At 41.1% G+C, this 16,179-nt stretch overlaps 2 protein-coding genes across 2 annotated transcripts in view; one reads left to right on the top strand and one right to left on the bottom strand.

The window, feature by feature from the left end:
• Positions 1-5,032: 5,032 nt before the first annotated feature.
• siae (sialic acid acetylesterase) overlaps positions 5,033-16,179 on the bottom strand; it is a 301,364-nt gene continuing 290,217 nt past the window's right edge. Inside the window, exon 11 of the transcript XR_014569791.1 lies at positions 5,033-5,070. The gene's annotated coding sequence lies outside the window, so the exon portion shown is untranslated. The remainder of the gene's footprint in view (positions 5,071-16,179) is intronic.
• Positions 6,624-7,886, top strand: LOC310865015 (lymphocyte antigen 6D). Its single transcript, XM_083773946.1, has 3 exons — positions 6,624-6,750; positions 7,349-7,453; positions 7,590-7,886. The coding sequence occupies exons 1-3, from the start codon at positions 6,696-6,698 to the stop codon at positions 7,691-7,693; spliced, it is 264 nt and encodes an 87-aa protein (XP_083630072.1). The 5' UTR covers positions 6,624-6,695; the 3' UTR covers positions 7,694-7,886.

The following is a 16,179-nucleotide window of genomic DNA, read 5'->3' as shown; positions in this document are numbered from 1 at the left end:
AGTGCAGTTAGCACCAGCCCACACCTATCAGACAGGTTCAGCAGGAGATTACAGAGCACGCGCAGAACACGCACACACACACACTGGTGGAGAGAGAAAAATAATGTGTGAAAGACCAAGGCTAGTGGAAACACACCCATTCTTTTTCACAAATACAACACAGCCTGACACGAAACAAGGCCACCTGGGCTCAAATGACAGTCGAGCTTTGAACCGCCTGGTACGCCAAACAGGAAGTGTGCACGCACGCACGCACACACGCACGCACGCACGCACGCACACACGCGCACACGACATAATGTTGAAACCGTTTTAGAAGCCACTTTTAGGCCAGTGCATTGAATAGAGCATACAGTGCCTTTTGCCTTTTTAAATCACTTCCATTCTATATTAATAGGTGACATACAAGTCCTGACATGCCTGCTACAATTGAGTGCAAACATGTCTTATAAAGTTACTAGGTGGTAGTGAACTTGATTGTACCTGTCCTGTACACCACACAGTGCCAAAACAATGTTAAATGAGCTGGCATGCATGTGGTCCTTGCAACCTCTAGATGGCAGTGTTATTCTTTTCCATCATTCTAACTCCCTTGTTGTTGTCTCCACCAGGCCGAAGGCATGGAGGGAGTGTCCGTCCGTCCGTCCTTCCGTCCGTCCGTCCGTTATCAGCTAATCTCCGGCACCGTTGGCCCGATCCATGCCAAACTTTGCACACACACTCCCTGGATGCCAACGACGAACCTCTGCCCCAAATATTCCTCAACGGCCTGTTATAGCGCCACCATGAGGCCGATTTAGGCAAAACACACGTCCGTTATCAGCTAATCTCCGGCACCGTTGGCCTGATCCATGCCAAACTTTGCACACACACTCCCTGGATGCCAACGACGAACCTCTGCCCCAAATATTCCTCAACGGCCTGTTATAGCGCCACCATGAGGCCGATTTAGGCAAAACACACATCCGTTATCAGCTAATCTCCGGCACTGGTCAGCAAAAACACCTTGAAGACCTTAACAGGAGCCCTCGTACAAGGTTTCTTTGACTATGCATCCACCTCTTGGTACCACAGCACCTCAAAGGCCCTTAAAACAAGGCTCCAGACCTCTCAAAACAAACTGGTCAGGCTCCTACTTGGCCTCACCCCCCGAACCCACCTCACCCCTGCCCACTTTGACAGGCTGGGATGGCTTAGGGTCGACGACAGAGTACAGCATCTTGCAATGGGTCTGGTCCACAAGATTCGATACACCACCAAGATACCCATGTACCTGTCTAAATACTTCCTTAATGTAAACGAAGTCCACACCCACAACACCAGAGGGAGTGCAACAAACCATGTACAACCCAGATTCGGCACAAACAAGGGACTAAATTCTTTTCGCTCCTATGCCACCAAAATGTGGAACGCCCTACCAACAGTCATTAAGACATGTGAATCCCTTGACTCCTTCAAAACCGCTCTCAAAGGGCACCTACGGATGGCTGCAATTCGAAACTGGCCTCTGTAAAATCTGAATCCCCCACACCCCCCCACCCCATTTTCCCTCACTGTATATAGTATCTTTTCCCTTTTTTGCTTCCCATATGATGAATTCCTGTTCTGTTCTTTACCTACAGAGAAATGTCTATTTGTATGTCTCTAAATGTTTGTATGTCTTTAAATGTTTTGATGAATTGAACAATGTGGACCCTGTTGTAAACAAGTGTAATGCTTAATTGGGTCGTCCACTCACAGTTGACAGTCTTTGTATTGAGTTTGTGCTTAAAATGTACTGTAAATTCTACAAACTGTTAATAAAGATTTCAATCAATCAATCAAACCGTTGGACCGATCCATGCCAAACTTTGCACACACACTCCCTGGATGCCAACGACGAACCTCTGCCCCAAATATTCCTCATCGGCCTGTTATAGCGCCACCATGAGGCTGATTTAGGCAAAACACATTTCTGTAGATTACTTGTACACATTTTATCCATACATCACACAATTCGGTATACACTATCTCCATAGTCATGTGATCAACACAGAGCGGCACCATTTCCCATCTTCCATCCTGATTGGCTAAGATTGGCTTCCAAAGCTCACACGATTGGGCCGTTTTGAAAAAATTACACAAATCACAAACACAGTGTGCAAACTCCATGCAAAATCCCTCATAATTTGTGGACTCTACATCACAGTCCACAAGAAAATCAGAGCATTTGTTTGAGCCAGAAAACCACAGAAAATCTACTGAATGTTAATAGTTCAGGTTTTTCGGGTGCAACTGAATTGAGCTGCAATTTATGTCACAAATCACGGTCACCTTTAAGCCTTGACATTTAACATTAAGCCAAGACAGAGAGTAATTGCCCCAGTTTGCCTGGAGACAACCAGTTAGTTTGCCTGGAGAGAACCACATTTTTTGACACATTTTTGGATAAAACATTTAGCTTATTAGTTCTGAGTGCACTGAAACAAAACCTGTATTACTAGTCATTTTCAGTGCTTAAGTTCTCCTTTGCATGGCTGTTGTCAGTATTAAAACAATTAACTGTAATTAACGCTCATAAATATACTGTATGGGTACAGTCAAGACAAGCAGGGAACAATATTTCTGGGTCATTGTTGAAAACGTTGCCTGATCTTAGTGATCTATCATGCCATTTAAAATGTCAATTATTGTTGTATTAATGCAATCAGAAATGTTCCCATGAATGTTCCCCCTTTGAACACAGACCACAGGTTTGTTTTTCACTGGCGGGACAATTAAATGACAATGCAATGCCTAAATAAATCAACCAATCAATCAATCAAGAAAATAATGGGTAATGACTTATATTGCAGAGGCCTTTTCAGGGATTAGAAATTGCCCTTGTGGTTTAGTTAGGATAGTTCCCCAAATGAGTGTGTAGTTGTGTAGTCTACATTTTAAAGTTTGCTGTTGCCTGCCTTAATTTGTGTTGAAGGGCCATTCCTTACCACTACCCACAACCCTTTAATATATATTTTTCTTTCTGGAAACAGATTTCATCTGCACAATTAATACATATCTGGAACAGACTACCAGTATGTGGGGATATTAACATGTTCTTTTCAAATTGAATTCAGGTAACTCATGAATCACAAATGAATGTCACTATGGAGTTGAATGGCAAGAATTATCCCTAGGCTAAGTGACTACGTCTGCTTTAGAGGGGAGGGATAAGTCCCTCTCAATATGTCAAAGGGTAAAATGTTGACAGAAGTTTGCCTACTTTCATCTATAGAATACACTCCAACATATATCTTGAGAGAAAGGTCTACTATGAAGTTCTAGAAAGACAACAAACAGATCAAGGCCCATATATGCCAATATTTTCTTTTCCTTGATAATGCAGTGCAGGGGAATGCACCTGCGTAAAAAACTGCAAAAAAAAGAAAGAAAATTAGGTGCAAAAACTGTTGCAGAATAATATAAAACAAATCCATCTTTCCTCTTTCACTATATATATATATATATATATATATATATATATATATATATATATATATATATATATATATATATAAATTAATTCGATTAAAATGTTAACAAAATTAATGCATGCTTCGATGACCTGCCCCATACATCCCATAATCCTATCGAATCTGCACTATATAGCCCTATAGCCCTATCTGGATGGGGGAAAAACACAAGTCGATTATTGCCTTAAAAGGCTGCACAATTTACAAGGCAGTGGCTCAAATCACATACAGTAGCACGACAACGGGGTGAGAGACAGAGACACACTGTATTTGTTAAACATATACTGTACATGTACACACGCATGTTAAATGTATCTGTCTTCTGTCATTTATCTTTCCATTCCCACAACACATGGCATATTTTGGACATAGTTTGTTAGTTAGTTAGTTACATAGGACATAGTTAGGACATAGTTTGAATGGTGATTAATCATGACTAATTTTTAAGCGGTAATTAATCCATTTGACAGCCCTAATATATTGTGAAAGAGGAAAGATGGTAGGCCTATATCTGCACAAAGTTTAGCTTGAAATTAATTTGAGGCTACAACGTTTCAACCTACATAAAGCTTGTTTTCTATTTCTATTTTCTATTTTCTTTCACTTTGATAAGAAATACAGTGGTAATACAGTGTGCAGCCTAGTTAACGTTTTCCTTTAAATACTATGATAAAGTTGAGAGTGACTTTGTGGGAGACACAAACTGTACTGGATTAATTTTGAGATTGGGTACCAGGACAATAATGGTATCATCAATGGACAGTGGACACCATCAATAGATGCTGATTCAATTTAATTATATTTTCAGTTTGTATATCATTACAGAATAGCAGTTGTTTCCTGACTTGACCTCATATTACTCTCACTATGGTAACTCAATGACGTCAGCATCAGCTGAGCGTTGTACCAAGCCGAATCCCCATCACATCATATTTCCATGGAACGCCCTCATGAGATACTATGCCATTACTGTGAACATTCTCTACTCTATGGTCCTGCGGCAGGGGAATGTGATCTCGCTGGTTAAACCGGCCTGTGTTTAAGCTTCTCATCATTCATTTCCCGGACACGGACGGGTTATATATATATATTCTTTTTAATATATTTTTTATCCCACGATTTTGTAACCCATTTTTCACCCCTGTGTCAATCATCTAATGTGATCCTGGGCTCTACACACCCTCCACCAACCTAGTCCCCATATATAGGGGACAAGGGGAGAGCAACGGACTTGAACTCATGCTTCCTTCATGCCTGAGTGTCCAAGTTGCTCCTTTACACCTGACAGGGGGGAGTTTCCCTGGTTGGACGTAGCGCGTGGAAGGAACACGTTATTCCAACCAGTTCCTTTCCCCTCCATCAGGCGCCCCGGCTGGCCAGGGGGAGGCAGTTTAGTGACCAGGATTACTGCATGTTTTTTGTGAGGGTATCTACCCTAGGGGACACGGGGAGAACATGCAAACTCCACACAGAACTCCTTTCGCCAACCCCGCCTTCGGGTATGGGCACTGATGACGCGGAGGAGGAAACCGCCAGCACCCACAGCGTCCCGAGCGGGAATCGAACCCAGGGCCTTCTAGCTGTGAGGCGACAGCACTACCAACTGTGCCACCGTGCCCCCTCACAGGGTTATATTAAATTAACCTTTTGACAAGAGATAAAATCATACTTTCCCATTAAATTAACTATTATAAAAAATATATATAATATTTTAAAGCAGGGCAGTGCAGTGGGTACAGAGAGAGGATTGGATCAGCAGAATGTTGATCCTGACAACTGCCAATATGTGTCTTTATTACCACTTAAACTGTATATACGTCATTGACCGAAGTCACCCAGGGGTCTATACTAAGATCGCTCCTTCCAAAAATAGATCTACAACACATTGCAACTTGGTGCATTCTGAGCTTGAAGATCTGCTATTTTCGCTGAATTTTTGCCCCCGAATAGGGATGCTATAGGGTTCATCTCTCCATAAATGTATCTCTATATCTATATACAACGGGTATTGCATAGCCGGGTGGGGCATGGATCTCCAACTTCCATCGTTACCGACTCTGTGCTCTACAGCCGGGCACCTAGTCTAGTATGGTTAATTATCATTGTGTTCTATCAACGTGTGTGAGATCCTGAATCCCTAAAAGGTTAATTTATACTTTGTGTCACTCAACAAACTGACATGTGCATCACTCAACAAACTGAACACATAGTTGAATAAATGTTGTTGCATAAGACTAATCTTAACAGTCATGTCAATTACATGTGAAATAATAGAGTATGCATGATGATAGCCTGCTGCACCCTTAAATCTCTTTACATCTTGAAAAACAAAACAGATCAGCTGTAAAAAATAACTAATAAATGCATTCTTTTCAGGACAGCCTAAGAAAACAACTGACAGATTACAACTTGTCCAAAATGCAGCAGCCAGAGTTTTAACTAGAACTAAGATGAGAGAACATATATATTACTCCAGTTTTGGCTTCACTGCACTGGCTTTTTAGGATTGATTTTAAAATAATTTTACTTGTGTATAAAGCTCTCAATGGTCTCGCACCTTCCTACCTACATGACTGCCTGCCTAAATATGTCCCAAACCGCCCCCCTAAGGTCTTCCACTGCTGGCCTGCTCGCTTTGCCTAAAAAAATGGCAACTAAAAAATACGGGGAAGCAGCTTTTTGCTTCTACAGGCCGTCAGCATGGAACAAGCTCCCACTGTACCTTCGTCAGGCAGCCTCTGTAGACATTTTTAAAGCACAGCTCAAGACCCACTTCTACAACATTGCTTTTAATTGATCTTTAATTTTTTGTTATTCTCACTGTATTGCATTACTGCTTGTTTTTTAATGTCGTTGCCTTGCTTTTTTTTATTCTCCATTGTTCTGTAAAGCACTTTGAGCTGCATTTCATGTCATGAAAGGTGCTATACAAATAACGTTTTATTATTATTATTATTCTTGCAATCCTTATGCTCCACCCCCCCCCCCCCCCCCCCCCACACACACACACACACACACACAATGGTTACGTGACTATTCTCATTGCTGTGGGACAATGAATTTGAGACGAAGGAATGTCATCTTGTCAGTCAGACGATACATCAGGAAATGTATTCGTGTTACTGGTTTGGTTGGTATAGATGTTGTGCGAGTATAAAAGCTGGCGTTAGACACTTCACCTTCACAACAACCACTGACAACATGAAAGTCCTACTGCTCACCGTGCTGATGGCGCTCCTCCTCTGTAGCACGCCAGGTGAGTACACTTGTAGTTAGATAAGAAGTATTACTGTGTTGTGGGTTGTTTGTGTGTGTATGTAATAAGTGTATGTGTGAAGAAATCTAATATATATGTATGTATTAAATATCACAGATTTACTTATACAAGTATTTGAATAGATTATTGAATGATTGAATAGATTATTGAATGATATTTAGTATTAATGGAAAGGGGGTGGGAGCAATAAGCCATGCTTCTTCTCACTCCTTTTGAATATACTTTTTTATTATAAAAAAAATATATATATATATATTATTGTAATTCCCCTTCTTTATAAAGCTTTATTGTGCATAGCTATTCAATTTAGTAACTTTTTATTTGTAACTTTAACATGTATTACGTTCATCGAACATGTATTTGAGAGGAAAGTTATTACAAAATAAGGTGTGATGGGTCGTCTACAGCGGCCAGGGCTGCTTTCAGTCTTATGGTGATTTTTAAACCCCACTGTCTGTGACCTTTAGAAAGTTCACCCTGATGTGTCTTGAACAAGAAGAAGTTATAGTTAGAGGCGATTGATGACCAAGATTATGCCTTGGAACCTGTTTTCACATATGTTTGGCCTTCCTTCCAGTAAACATGCTCAAATGCTACACCTGTTTGGACGCAAATGACGACATCTGTAAGTCGACTATTGTGTGCCCGGCTTCCAGCAACTTCTGCATGACTGACTGGAGCGGTAATTACATTGCTTTCTCTCTATTAGTATTACTATTACCATTGTCATTCTAGAATTAAATGATATGTGCATAATTATAATCATTTTTTCTTTTTTTTATATATATATAATTTTTATTGTGTTATTCTTTGTACAGATGACCAGCTTTTCCGTACCTGCGAGGAGTTTTGCATCCCGTCTATTGACGTTGAATGCTGCGATGAAGACCTGTGTGGAGATCCGGAGGACAATGAGAATTAATCAGTGACAGACAACAGCATTCAACTCTGCCTTTCACTTTCTGTTGACTCAGCACAAATGTCATGTAATACCTATGCTATGATGTTTATCTTCCTAGCATACGATTTCAAAAAAAAAAAAATTCATTGGTATTTTAATTAAACACCTCTATGTTTCCAATAAAAAACAGAATTAAAAAATATTTTCCAATGTTTAGCATGTAATTTAATTGAATGCAATTTGATTCAGTTTCATGCTCTTTTCTAAATGCCACAAGAGATGCCACAGGCATGTACCGTAGACAGAGATATATATCTTTATGAATTAGTACTAGATTAATGGCATGCTCTTGGCACACATGTGGGATATGCATGCACAGAAACGGACACTTCACATTCCCTTCCCCTGAAGGCCTACTGAAGCGCGTGGGTCACTAGACTGTCAGTGACGGTCAGACATAGAGTTTTAGGAGTTGGTTCATTAGAACTCAGGTTTGAAGATACAGGACAACCAGATACGCCTGCTCCCTTAACCCTCTCGTACACCATACTGTAAAGACTTCCTTCCTATTAGCCCGAAGCCTGAATGCTCTATTGCTCTTTGACATTGATGATTGTTTATAAGAAAGAGTATATTTCACGGCACTCTGATGGATATTTTTCACCAATGAGTGACTGTATGTATGATTCTATCCAGGCTCAAGTAATAATGTTCACTGAAACTTTGAGTGAAAACACCCCAACATTTGGTAAAATATAAACATTTCTTGAAAATAGCACAGAGCTATTTTCGCTACTAAAACACAATGAAGTACTGAGAGTAGCAGCTAAAAATCAGCAATTCACCTATGAGTGGCCCATCCTTATCACAGAGATCAGATCAGAGGTTTGACTCGTTTGAGGCATATGCATTTGGAATGGTGGGATTAACTCACTCTGCTCATCTCAAGGAAGGGAAATATTAGACACTGTGTCACATGCTGGCAACCTGGACCATTGCCTGGAATTGTAAGACAACATTGCAAAGAATCTGACACAACCTGTCTCAAAAAAGAAACTAGTCAATGCATTGCTACCTTCTAGGCTGGATTACTGTAATTCGTTACAATCATGCTCAACTTTAAAGATTCTCCAGCTGGTCCAGAAGAATTCTGCTGTGCATATGCTGACAGGAATAAGAAATAGAGATTGTACACACACACACACGCACGCACGCACGCACGCCCGCACGCACACACGCACGCCCGCACGCACTCGGAAAGGCAGTGCGTCGGAATGCCACTTTGTCCCCATTTCTCTCATATTATAGCTTCTTTGCACTGTTTCCCTTTAAAATCCTGAATATAATGTAAAGTCCTTTTATTCACCAACAAAGCCCATAATGGTCAAGCACCATCATTACTTAATTACCGCGCTATTACACTACAATTTACCATTTACTTGTTGGAAAAAGTATCCAAACGCATGCATTACATCACCATGAACAGCACACACGCACGCATGCACAGTAACAACAACATATTTTCAGCAATTGAAGACCAACGTTTAACAAACGCATACAGCGCATCCACTGACCACACTTGGTCAACTTGGTCACTGAAATGCCTCTCTTTTCTCCCAGTGGTGGGTTTGTTTTGATTGTGTCAGGCCTGCCTTTGCTTACAGAGTAATGGTGGTCCATCTATTGGATTAGGGAAGGGATTTCACTCTAGCATTAATCCGAGAAGACATCAGGGCGAACGGGGCTGGGCTCTTGTTGCCCTCTCTGTATCAGTCTGTCAGTCAGCACACTGCACACACAGTTTGCAAATACTGGCTTGTAAACACCTCAAGGAATAAGGAATATAGATAAACAGTTTATCCGAGATGAATCTCTTCTGCTTCTCACTGGTAAGGACCTATATCCTTTCTGTCTCATGCTTCCCCGTCTGTGTACATCGTAAAATCATCAGTGTTCATTTAACATTTGGTTCCATTTGTGCACTCTCAGAGACAAATGCATAAATGAACTGATTTTACTGCATATTGTTGTAGGCCTATGGCTTTGACTGTGTGTGCAGTTGTGGGAGAAATGACCATATTGTATACATAATACTGTAGGTGAATGTCCCACAAAATATTGATAGAAAAATGCTTTTGTTAAATAGATTGTTACGAAGGCATTAAGCCAGTGTAGCCTATACCATTAGCAAAAGTTGTGCAGTTGTACGCAGTGTCTACCACTAAATAGAGCACGTGGAGGTTTGAGCTGAACACGATACAAAAGTCTACTATGACCCTTTTTTGAGTGGTGCCAGCCCCTCCTATGTTCAGCTTTTAGTGAATATAGGAAACTTTGTCCTACACAAACATTAAATTCCCATTGACAATGAATGGAGAATCTTATGTCATAATGTCTGAGCAAATAGACATTGTCTATTTTATGTCATGGTGATGTACGATGATAAGAGCGCCCCTCACTTCACACGGTGTGATTTTTATTTTTACAGCCTGCCAACGCAATACAGCTGCCTGCTGCTTTGAACTTTTAGAATACTATTATATTACATGTAGCATATTACAACAGTATAGCGGAGCCTATTCCTACTGTATGCAATATCACACGTACATAACGAGGTATAGAGCTGGTCATCCAATGACCCATGGGTCGGCGGTTCGAGACCCGGCCCCTCCTGTCTACATGTCGAAGTGTCCTTAGGCAAGACATTGCCTCCAGTGGTCGCCACCATTGGTGTGTGAATGTGGGAAGTGAGGACGTTGGCGTCGACTGTTTGCCGCTTTACCTCCCAATGTATGGATGAATGGACCATTGTAAAGCGCTTTGAGTAAGCACGTAGTGCAGGGTTCCCTAATTAATTTTCCTCAAGGGCCATATTTTGACTAGGGTACCAGGCTGGGGGCCGAGTCGGCACGCGCGAGGTCGAGGTCTTGCCCTGAAATTAATGTTCAGGGCAAGACCCCATTTGAAAAGGACCCCCAGTTTAACATGCAGAGGCTACTGACCCCAATTTAATGCCATTTATATCTGGGACCCCCCCACCAAAAAAGAAGAAGAAAACTATTTGTAGTGCATAGAAAAGCGCTATAAAATGCAATCCATTATTGTCTCCACCAGGCCGAAGGCATGGGGGGAGAGTATGTTTTGCACTCCGTCCGTCCGTCCGTCCGTCCGTGTGTGTGTCCGTCCGTGTGTGTGTGTGTGTGTGTGTGTGTGTGTCCGTCCGTGTGTCCGTGAGCAGCTAATCTCGGCCACCGTTAACCCGGTCGATGCCAAATTTTGCACACACACTCCCTGGATGCCAACGATGAACCTCTGCCCCAAACTTTCCAGAACGGCCTGTTATAGCGCCACCAGGAGGCCGCTTTGTGCAAAACAAGTTTTTGCACAGTACACCTACACATTTTGTCCAAACATCACGCAAATTGGTACACAGTCTCTCTAGAGCCATTCAACGGAACCAGTCTTTCAGATTTCTCAGACTCCATCCTGATTGGTTAAGATTGGCTTCCAAAGTTCACAGGAGTGCTCAGTTTCAAACAAAATGCTGCAAATCATGAACACATCGCGTGATTTCCGTGAAATTGTGCACCCACATTCCCACTAGGCCGAGGACGAAATGCCACATGAACAATTTCAACTCAGCCTCAAGGTGGCACTATAACTGGCCGAAAAGTTCTTAGATCAGGGGTTCTCAATATTTTTGGCTGGGGAGTGCAGGGGACCCCCGGAAATGATTTGGCCATGTCTCGCGACCCCCACCCCACCTCCCCGATACAAATTTGCCGCTACAATAACCTTAATAATAGAGAAAATACGTCATAAATAAATACTGAAATCAGATATAATCATTAAGGAAAGTTTATACTATGTGCATATGAACACACACACACACACACACACACACACACACACACACACACACACACACACACACACACACACACACACACACACACACACACACACACACACACACACACACACACACACACACACACACACACACACACACACACACACACTTCTTTACTGTCCTTACAACAGAGGGCTGAATAGTGATTTTACTTGTGATTGACCTCTCGTTGTTGTTCCGCGTCACGTGATTAAGCCTGATTTATACTGTGTTGTACTACGGCATGTTACCCAGAGCACTGAGAGCATTATATAAATAATGCCTTCTGCACCACTAGTAGGTCACAGAAGAGATAAAACAGGAAAACAATAACATTATGAAGAGGTATGTAATGAAGTTACTATTCACCATTTGAATAGGTGTCAGATGAATGCAAACTCTGGCAGTGTTAATGGGTAACATCGCCCATAAGTCCATATTTTGCCAAACTGTCCATACATGAAAAACGTACCCGCTCTTTGCGTTCAAATTCCTTGTCCTTGTTCCAGACACTGGTTGTAAAACAGAGAGACATTTCTCACGCATGGGCCTACTAGAGTACTTTCTTAGAAGTAATAAAGCAGAAATAAATTGTAATACATAATGAATTAAATTAGACTTTAGCGCACTAAGCAAAATGTCAGATGTAAAAACCTCATTGACAATATTCAGTTGACAGCCTTTTATGTAATACGTGTCACGTACCCCTCTCCCTCAGTATGACGTAAGCAAAATGATAAATGGCCACTATGTGAATAAAATAATTGTGTTTTTATATACAGTACCAGGTTAACAAATGGACATCCAAGATAAGTGAAGAAGATTATATTTATGTGCCGACTAGTGCTGACTAAACTAATTCATAGTCTACCATTTAAATTACCAACACATGGTTAACTGAACATAGAGTCATATTTCTTTCCCCTCTAAAACGTGATCTTTTGAAGGTGTAAGCTATTCACCGTGCTCTGACCTCACTGGATTTCCCTGAATGAGTCTCCCCATATGAGCCTGTGTGATGTTCATGGCAGTCAGCGCTGATCCTGATTACACCAAGGAAATTCATTCAAAAAAATCATCCAAGCAGTAGTGGCAGAGTAGCGTGATTTGATTTAATATAACCATGGTGGATGGACACTATTATAGCTTTCTTTTATTGTCCTATTTTATTGTTTCTATTCGAAAGTTTCTGTGTGTGTTTCTGTTTTTACGTGTGCATTTTGTGCACGTGTATAGGCTTAGGCTATGTGTGTCTTTTCATCTGTGAGTAAACACACACATGCCTACACATCGTCTCTATCGGGTGGAAACCTCACATGTCCAAAACAGTTACTTTTGATTTCAGGATTCAAATTCAAAAATAGCAAAAGTAGCAGATATCTACAAGCTAAAAAAAAAACGACCCCAAAGAAGTGGGGATAAAATGATGATGATTTTATTTGTACTATGATTGATGATTTTCTTATTATTTTATATTATTGCTATGAACACATCCATACCTTGCTGTGTCCAGGAGGGCTCAATGGACAGCCTGTATGAGGTTGTGCAGGACTCCAGTGACGGCCAGGCCTACCCCGTGGTCCCCAGCCGCTCCTCCAGCCGTTCCGTCAGTCGTTCCTGCAGTCGTTCCTGCAGCCCAGCAGTCCTCCTGGAGGACAACGGCACCAAGTGGCAGGGCTCTCGTCGCTCCATCTCTATGGTGAGAAGAACCAAGTGAGACAACTTGTGAATCAATAATTATGCACCAACGGTTCTCAAACCTTTCACATTTCAAGGTCTCCCCGTAAACCATTTGGTTCCATTTGTATACTGTCAAGAGTTACAGACCTGTAAGGGTCAAGTTAGACCCCTTCTGAAACTAATAACAAAGGGTGGACCCCCTGTGTACCCCAGGAAGAATAGTCTTCACTACTGTGATGAAGACTAATGGGGATCCGAAATGAACAATAAACAGAGGGTCAAACATCGCAAACATACAAACTATTATTATTAGACACACGCCACCTGGCCTAGTATAATCAAATCACATGGAACATCTTCCCCATAGACCACAGGGAGATGGACCTCCATTGGACCAGCTTGTACATACACAATTTAATCTGATTATGGAATTATAATAATGAGCCAGTTGACTTGACAGCTGGTGTTGAGGCCAGGCTTCTTAGGACACCAAGCATACATACATTTTTCCACATTAATTCCTTTAATAATGATGGGAGTTGGGATCCATTCTAGTAAAGGAGAAAAAGACAGACAAAAACAATCAAACCAATACCAGACACAAACAACAGACTGTACATGAATCAATATTACCCATAATTTGTGATATACACTCTTCGTCCAAGTGACGTCTCTCTCCCTATATGGTCCCAAAGTCCTTGTTCTGTATTAAACAATCAATTAATCAGTAAAAGGCAATAATATTAATGTATGCATACTGTAGAGTAGATGAAGCTGAATCCTGTCCTATAAATGCATTGACTTGCAGGAGACCTGTCAGTCACAAGGTAGAACCTCGAAAAAGAAGAAGCGAAGGTGAGTTACCATACAATGGACACACAAAGAGAGGTGGAGTTTATATTTTAATTGTAAGAGTTATAATGCTAAGATACTATTTATTGGTGGCATTACTAGCCATTACTAACCAAATACTACCTAAAATAGTACCTTACAAATACACACGCTAGTTGGTTCATAAATGCTCAAGGATGTTTGTTTTACATTGGAGTGTGCAAGAGGCCTTCGTATCGATCCAGAATCATGCCAATATTCATAACTGGGAGAAAATTAAAAAGCCTTAATATGTAAGTGAGAGTGTTGTCCCATGCACAGATAGAATGGCAGCAAAGGCACCCTATTTATCTTTGCTAGGGTTAATACTTTAAGTCCCTCCTGAGCATGAACCAACACTCTTGTACTTAGGTACGCACGCTCAGCTTCACTAGAGCATCTGTTTTTTGTTTAGTTTCTTTTTCCAATACAATGCTCTGTTCATATAACTGGGATCATTTGGGACACAGTACATGTATGCTATTGGAAAAGCTATTTAGCAAACACAATACATGTACACTACAGCCTTTTCAGTTTTCATAGCTATACAGTATGTCGCTGTTTGATTAATTTGTTTTTGTAAAGCAGGGGACCCTGTGGACTGTTGGGCCAGCATAAGGGAGCTTATGGCTTTGGGGTAGTTCAACTAAGCCGATTTAAGCCCCATCAATTTAAAGTGCTCAATAGATTCAACACCTTTCCCCTAGCCGGGTGTGCAGTATAAGTATTAGTCCAGCATCCTAATAATCCGACTAACATAACCCTTAACCTGTCCCAGCTTTGTGTGTTTGTGTGTACCCCATAGCGATGATTTGATTGGCTGAGCAGAGGAATGTGAGGATAAAAAGTTATTGGCCAGAATGTGATCATGTATGATGATGTATGATGATAAGAGCACCCCTCACTTTACACAAGTGTGATTATTTTTGTTGCAGGACACATATTTCAAAATCGGCATCAGAGAATGAAGCTTTGGGTAAGAATAAACATGTTTTCTTGTGTAGTTTCATGGGCTAAAGAAAATGTAAAGAGCAATGGATTCACTGACTGAAGTATAAATCGTGAAACAGTGTCAGAAATAGCCGATCTACAAGCTCACAACACAGTGCATCCACAACGCATTGTGAGCTTGTTGTGTGACGAAATGACCCCTAGAGTAACCTTGTTGTCGTCACGGTTTTATTAGTTTTGTTCTGGATGATTTAAGAGATTATTGCATGATTTGAATAGAGAAACTGAAAACGGGTGCTCATTGGAGAGGGTTCAAAAGTAGGTAAACATATTTAAGTTCCTTCCCTTGTAGTATAGTGGGCTACCCTTCAACCCTGTAATAATCTGGTAAACTGGTAAGTGGGCTGATCCAAGTGTGAGACATCAGGTGAATTTAGGAAAAAATCCAAGGCACTCCCCTCAGTTGAGTCATTGGCAAAAACAATCAGGGTCCCTTCATTCATTGGATTAGCTTTTTAAAACTCAACCAAGCGGAGTGCCTTGGATTTTTTCTTAAATTCACCTGTTGTCTCACACTTGGATGAGCCCACTTACCAGTTTAACAGATTATTACAGGGTTGAAGGGTGACTTTATTATCCATATAGGGCATTCTGTTGGTCAAGTGCAGACCACTGACCATCTATAGTAAATAATCTGTACTCATTACAAACTTTAACACCTTGATATCAATTTGCACCCGGCCTCAACATACCTGCACGCATGCACGCACGCACGCACGCACACATCCTCCAAACTATCTGTCAAACCAGCTAACTCCATCCATTCAGCCATCTTCTTTTTTCATAAATCAGTGCTATTGAACACCCTTACATCTGTGTGTTGGTGAAAAAAAGTATTTAATAGTGCTTTGACAAAAACCTCCTAACTGCACTTGAGCTGGATGTTTTCTCATTTCCTGAAAAACTGGACATTTTGGAGTTAGGTGGTTTCTTCCAGAAAGCAAAAGTCTTTGATATGTGTGTTTATTTAAAGTTCATAAATCTGAAATGTCTGATGTGAATTCCCTCCACATCAGACAACCACCGCCGTGATTCCTCACTTTCGCAGTCTGCC

The sequence above is a fragment of the Protomyctophum parallelum genome (genome assembly GCF_964188405.1).
Source record: "Protomyctophum parallelum genome assembly, chromosome: 9".
In the NCBI taxonomy this organism is placed as follows: domain Eukaryota; kingdom Metazoa; phylum Chordata; class Actinopteri; order Myctophiformes; family Myctophidae; genus Protomyctophum; species Protomyctophum parallelum.
This window is presented reverse-complemented; position numbering and strand designations above follow the sequence as displayed.

Coding starts and splice junctions, on each gene's coding strand:
- LOC310865015 (XM_083773946.1), top strand. CDS start 6,696: ATGAAAGTCCTACTGCTCACCGTGCTGATGGCGCTCCTCCTCTGTAGC. Junction 6,751..7,348: donor CCTCCTCTGTAGCACGCCAG/GTGAGTACACTT, acceptor CCTTCCTTCCAG/TAAACATGCTCAAATGCTAC. Junction 7,454..7,589: donor CTGCATGACTGACTGGAGCG/GTAATTACATTG, acceptor TTCTTTGTACAG/ATGACCAGCTTTTCCGTACC.